General features: G+C 45.8%; 1 protein-coding gene across 1 annotated transcript; it reads right to left on the bottom strand.

Moving 5' to 3' along the window:
• Positions 1 to 279: 279 nt before the first annotated feature.
• On the bottom strand, positions 280 to 6,451 carry LOC135248659 (dnaJ homolog subfamily B member 1-like). The gene is made up of 3 exons (XM_064323486.1): positions 5,778 to 6,451; positions 3,908 to 4,497; positions 280 to 3,379 (listed from the first exon to the last, which is right to left on the bottom strand). Exons 1-3 carry the CDS (start codon positions 5,995 to 5,997, stop codon positions 3,146 to 3,148), a joined length of 1,044 nt encoding a protein of 347 aa, XP_064179556.1. The 5' UTR covers positions 5,998 to 6,451; the 3' UTR covers positions 280 to 3,145.
• Between the last annotated feature and the right edge of the window lie 69 nt (positions 6,452 to 6,520).

Raw genomic sequence — 6,520 nt, 5'->3', positions numbered from 1 at the left:
TGCATCTTCCAATGTAATGCTATATAATATATGCAGTCGTATGTAACCAACTACATACTGTAGGACTACCTTTATAAGAATGACTTCTGCAAGTCATGGCATCAAAGTTTTACTTCTTCCCCAATAAAACCATAAATCTTGTCAAAATCAAAAATGAGGAAAATAGTTTAAACGTAAGCATCATATCTAACATTTGCGATAAAACATGCAAGCTCCTATTCCTGACATTGAAAGTTCACCCAAAAGGTTTGATCCATATGCAAAATAAAGACAACAGTATTATTTTATAAGGGATGAAAGCTTTATTTACAATAATCCGCACAGTTTTTTTTTGTTTTTTTTAAAGAAAAATGACATCATGTGCAAAGCATTCTAAACCACATTTACAAATTATAATGCTGGTTGTTAACCAGAAGAGCACGTGTGGTACAAACATCCAGCTCACTCATACTGGAGGAGGAAGACGTGAGACCTTCAGCATGAACATTTGGATTATGTGGAACAAGAGCACCCCCTGGGCCTGTCTGGACAACACGAGGACCTCTGGAAACCAGCCCACCCAAAATCAGACACACCCAAACAATCACTCGCTCACAGGGTTTTCCCATTTTATAGTCCATCTTTATTTAGTTATCTATGTACTTATAATTAAATTCAATTTTATTGCCATCTGGACCTCAAACTTCCACCCGTCCGGGGCATCAACAAACAGTGCTGCCCAAAATTGCGTCACCCAAGTATTAGGGCATTCAGAGCACCCACGTGACTTCTGAAGGTTCACCCAGAAATCCCGGGAACTCGCAGACTCTCCCCTCCAGACAGTCCCTAATCTGTACTGCCAGGCAGTTCTGTCCAAGGTAGGTAACGTTCATCAGAAAATTTGGTGGCCAATTCTTTCTGAAGCGCTGGCGACACTGCATCGATCACCCCCTTCACTCAAGCTAGCAGACCTGCTTCTGCTCAAACAGCTATTTGAACCCACACTTATTCTAATGTTTTTCTGTAAAGTGCCTCAGTGACAGCATCTCTAAAAAAAACACTGTACAAATTAAAAAGCAAATTGAGCTTGGCAAGCCAACCCTGAATACACGGTCAGGATAAGGTCACAAATGCTTGTAAACGAAAAAAATATATACACGTACAGTTTTTGGAATGACAAGAAGTGAATTTACAAAACTGATTTTTTTCCCCCTACCAGTCTTTTCGCTAGCCTTCTAAGCCTGGTGGTGCCCCTTCATCTCTCCCAAACTTACGTAAACGTAAATCTATCTTTAAAAATATATATATATATGAATGTGCACTCCTGAGAAACTTACATTTTTTAAAATAAAAAATGGCAGCTGCTATGTTTAGGACCATTAAAAGAAAATGTTATTTATTTTTTACTATTTTACTTTTGAAAAGACTAATATACACAAATTCACAAATTTCTGGTAGTTGGAATAGCATTTAAAAACACTTGGTCATTACGCACTCTGAAAATCCTCCTTTCCCAACGGAAAGAACGTGAAAGAAACCCGCCAGGCGAAGCCGAGCACCTCTCCCGAAACCAAAACGCGACGATCCGCAAATCGGATCCGCACACCGGAAGAGGGCAAAAAAATAAATAAAAATCTAAATCCCTCTGACGGTGTAAACCTGAAAAAAAGCTCTTTCCAAGTCTCCACAGTTAGAGAAAAAGAAAATAGTACTGAATTAAGTAGGCCATGCCATGTACATCCAAGACTTAAGTCACGCACTCACACACAGCTTATTCCACTCTGGTAGTATCTTTGGTTACGGCTAAGAATTATTCATCGGGGGCCGGACAACCAGCGGACTGTCACGCGCGTTTCATTGCGAGTGACAGGCCTTACCCCGCCCACAGCTCTTCGTAAGTCCGGTAAGCTGGTCACAACACTACCGGCGCCCTCAGTAAGCCCTCACGCAATCACCCCCCGAGTTCCCACTCCTCACAGACCTGAGTCACAGGGAAACTCCAGAAACTCCACCGCTTAGCTCACCATGTCTCCCCTAGTGGGAGAGCACAGCTGAAAGAGGAAGTTAGTATCAATAGTCCAAGTCAGTTTCCAGCTGCATAGAGCAAGTGGTCCACGGCCTTTTTTTTCATTCAAGACATAGAATGACAAGGCCAGAATAGCCCTACATGTGGGGTGGGTCCACGGATTTAGGAAGGGTGGGGGGTGGCAGTGCAGGGCGGGTAGGAGGGGGGTCCCCACTTAAAAATAAGGGTACCGAAGCCCTTGATTCGCAGCATTATTCATTTATATTTTGTAATAACCAAAATATAAACTTTATTCCAGTATTAACAGTGGTTTGTGGAGAACTCAAAATGACAAAAATACTACTTATAGTAAAAGATTACGGGCAGCTACACTAAGAGGTGCCTCTGCTTTGGCTGAGAGACGTGTGCAGCATGTGTGAGGGTAACTGCTTTCAACACTGTCCCATGGGAGTCTGCAACGGCCCCGCAATATTGAAGCGCATACCATTACATTACATTACATGCATCCCCACATGAGCATTTACCCCCCCCCCCCACACACACACACACACACACACACACCGCTTGCTGCACATCTACACACGTCACTTTCAGTTCAGCGTGAAGTCACACACAAAAAAAAAACAACAAAAAAAAAACAGGTTTGCTTCCTAACCTGAATATTTGCATAAGATCACTTTTAAATTTCACATATTGCAGATAGCAGAAAGATTAGAGAGAAAAACAGACACTGTGACAGCCTGGCACCGCGCTGCTGAACGGGGTTCTTGGGGGGAGTTCTGACGCTTGCCAAAGAGCTGACAACGAGGCGCGTGCCTGCCCCACAGTGAGGCTGACCTTTGACCCTCGCAGCCATCACGCAGGAATGTTTGAGAAGACGGTGGAGTGCCAATAACTGATTTCTGATGGATGAAATAAACCTCTGAATAGTGATAGGAAGAATTCAAATAAAATTAAATTAAAATTAAAATAAAAGCAATATACATTTTTTTTTTTTTTTTAAGAAAAGGCCATGCCCAATGATAAACCTCTGACCCCAGAAGACTGTGGGAAACAGTGGAACTCCCTCTGACATGGACAGTGGGAACGGGCGTGGCCTGTAAGCCCTGGGTGACACCGAAGCTCTGTGACTGGCCGAGTTCAGGAGGCGGGCAGGACCTGGCTGATGGCGTCGCGGGCGCTCTGGCTCAATCTGTCGGGGAACTTCACGCCGAACTCCACCACCAGGTCGCCCCTCTGCTCGGGCCGCTTGGGGTGGGGAAGCCCCTCCCCCGGCACGCGCTTCTTCGTCCCGGGTCTGATCACATCCTTCATCGTCACGGAGACGGTCCTGCCGTCCAGCGTGCGGGCCTGGACTGTGCAGCCACACAGGGCCTGGTTACAGACAAGACAGTGAGAGGGGGTGTGTCAAAGCTATGTGGCAGCCAATCAAATCTCTGCACAGGTAAAATCGCTACACTAGAAGAACTTTCTCCCCCCCCCCCATCAACCCATAGCACCCACAGCAGTACTGGAATAAACTGAAAAGATACTACAATAAAATATACTTCCATGCTATCACAACACTGCATAACATATGGTCAAATATGACAATTAAAACAAACTGGTATGAAATACATTTAGATGACCGTAATTTAGCACTCATAGCCAGACAACTCAAAGCTACATGTATATCAGTCATTCATCACTAAGCCCATACATCTGCCGTGTATTACAGCACGGTCCATTTTTATAAGAGATGCCAATTCCTGTAATATAAATAACATGGTTTTCTATATATGACAGTATAACCTCAAGAAAAGGTTGAATTCCCCACCAGAATCCTAGGGCGTGTGAATATAAACCCCGATTTTTCGAGGATGCCTAAAATCGATGGGGGGGGGGGGGGCGTGACACACTCACGTCTCTCAGAGAAATCTGGGTGGGGTAGATGATGTCGGAGCCGTCCCGGCGGAAGACGGGGTGTGGCTTGTCCTTGACCACGAAGACCACGTCGGCAGGGATGTTGGTGGGCGTCTCGTCCCCCTCCTTGGGGAAGGTGATCTTGGTGCCCTCCTTCCAGCCGCGCTTGATGTCCACTGTCAGGATCTTGTCCTCGGTGCGCGTGGTGCGCCCGTCGGGGTTCAGCCGCCGGTGGCTGATCTTCATCTTCTTGGTGCAGCCGGTCAGCACCTCCTCCAGGGTCACCTTCAGCTCGTGTACCACGGGGGGGTCCTGCTTCTTCTCCAGGCCCCCCGTACGGGTGCTGAAGGACCTGGGGAAGCCGCCCATGCCCCCCATCCCTCCCATCCCACCCATCCCACCCATCCCGAAACTGGCGAAGGGGTCCTCCACGTCCATGTCCTCGTCCGCCCCGCCGTTGCGGGTGAAGAAGTGCTCGAAGGGGTTGCGGCCGCCAAAGAACTCGGTGAACATGGCGTGGGGGTCGCCGTGGAAGGTGTAGTTGAAGTTGGTGCCGTTGGGGCCTCCACTCGAGGCATTTCCCTTGAGGCCTTGAGGGACAGAAAGTTCCGTTACTCTCACCACCGCCACGACCATGCTCAATGCAGTGTTCTAATGTTAAAGGGGCGCTTCGCCCTAGAAATCACATTCTGATGGCGAGTTTCCATTTACTAATAATAATAAAAGTCAACGAAAAATAAACAATAAGAAACAGGCAACTACAATATACCACTATCTGCCCAAGTGAGGCACGTTGCATCACCGAGTCAGACACACCCACTTTCAATGTAGCAGTGACGAATAACGTGTAAGAAACGTATGCACAGTGTGTGGACAGAAGTGTGAGTCTAGAACCTTCTGGTTTTATCGTTCAGTTTATCTTGATTAGCCAACCTGAAGCTCTTACTGAACGGGGCTTTTGCCAGCGCAACCGACGATGCAGTTTTCTGCAGAGGCTAGAACCATTTCGGAGAAGTGGTAAGGGGCCCGTTTTTCATCGCCTGGCTCGTTTCCGGCGTGTCGCGGCAGAAATGACGCCGTGCTGCGAACAGGTCGTCGGTAGCCTGATAACTTGCTCGCTGACAGCTTCGAAACCCCCACCCTTCTCTGACGCGGCTAGAAACTTCCAGCAAGCGCACCTTCGAGAAACTCAAGGCTTAGCTAACATCTGCGCTTTCCCCCTCTTTGCGTATACACCCACTTTATCTCCTGGACACTTACTGCATTTGTTGCTATGTGTACGTTAACAGTATATAGCATTTCAATTTAACAAACCTTCCAGAAGCGCCTGTATCATGCGCGCAGCGCATATGAACTTTTCAGTGTGTTTTCTCCAAGTTCGCTTTCTTTATATAACAGTAACACTAAGCGAAAGCAGTTTCCACTTTTATCATAATTACGTATGCAATAATATTTGTATTCACCAAGATCAGTCCCGTGTTTAACCAGCTCGTTTCTACCTAATACCACACTGTCGTTTATAACCGTCAACTCTAAAACCAGCTAGCTAGCCTAAATTAATGTTATGTAGCTCGATGATTATCTGAGCTAGGTTGAACTAGATGGTCAAGCTGCATATTATCATATTAACTGCGGTGTTCTACATCTCAAAGTTTCTAGCTAACTAGCTAAGTTACACTAGTCATCTCCTTGACTTTGATATAAATGATAAAGCAAGGTATTTCTGGCTAACTAAGGGCACTTGTTCAGCAAACGTTAGTTTAACAAGCTAACACATTAGCTTGCATGTACCGTAGAACGCGCCGACTTTCCTAACGGTACCCAACTTCTTAACATAATTTACAAACGAATAACTTTAGGAAATAAATACCTTCTTCTCCAAACTGGTCATAGACATCCTTCTTCTTGGGGTCACTTAGGACATCGTAGGCCTCTGCAATCTCTTTAAATTTATCCTCGGCTCCGGGCGACTTGTTTTTATCCGGGTGGAATCGTAGAGCTTGTTTACGGTAAGCCTTCTTTATTTCGTCTTCGCTAGCGCCTTTTTGTATGCCCAACACTTTGTAGTAATCTTTACCCATTCTAACCATTTACGATTCAAAGATGAAGTAAATACTGAATAAACGCAGTGTTACAAACTTGCCACGGACTGCACATATAGAAACTATCCAAAAGTTCAGCAGAACGCCAACTACGCAGCTAGCAAAAGTTAGCTAACCAATTTTGATACTTTGTTGCAGTTTTTCCGTTTCTTAGCCTATTCGGTTATTAGCTTCGCAAGATATTTTTAACGTAAGTCTGACAAGTTGTTAGAACTTAGTGTCGAAGATCACTCTGAAGCAAGAACTTTAGTAGCTATATACATGCAGCACTGTTATCCAGCTTGTCTGCATCAGGCCAGTGCAATCGGCAGTCGGTTCTTTTTTGTAACCATGGCGAAAGTTCTAGAATTTAGCCCCAGGATATCGAGAACCTTCCAAACGCAAATTTCCTGCACGCAAACCACTCTGCTCTCCCGCCCCTCGCCACTGCGTCACGACCAAGAGCTAGACTGTACACGCCTCTTCGGTCTGTTACCAGCACGCTCAAAGCCCCCTAATGTCAACGATGCCC

The sequence above is a fragment of the Anguilla rostrata genome, chromosome 2 (assembly GCF_018555375.3).
Source record: "Anguilla rostrata isolate EN2019 chromosome 2, ASM1855537v3, whole genome shotgun sequence".
Classification (NCBI taxonomy): Eukaryota; Metazoa; Chordata; class Actinopteri; order Anguilliformes; family Anguillidae; genus Anguilla; species Anguilla rostrata.
Note: the sequence above shows the minus strand (reverse complement) of the source record. Positions and strands in the feature narration are given on the sequence as shown.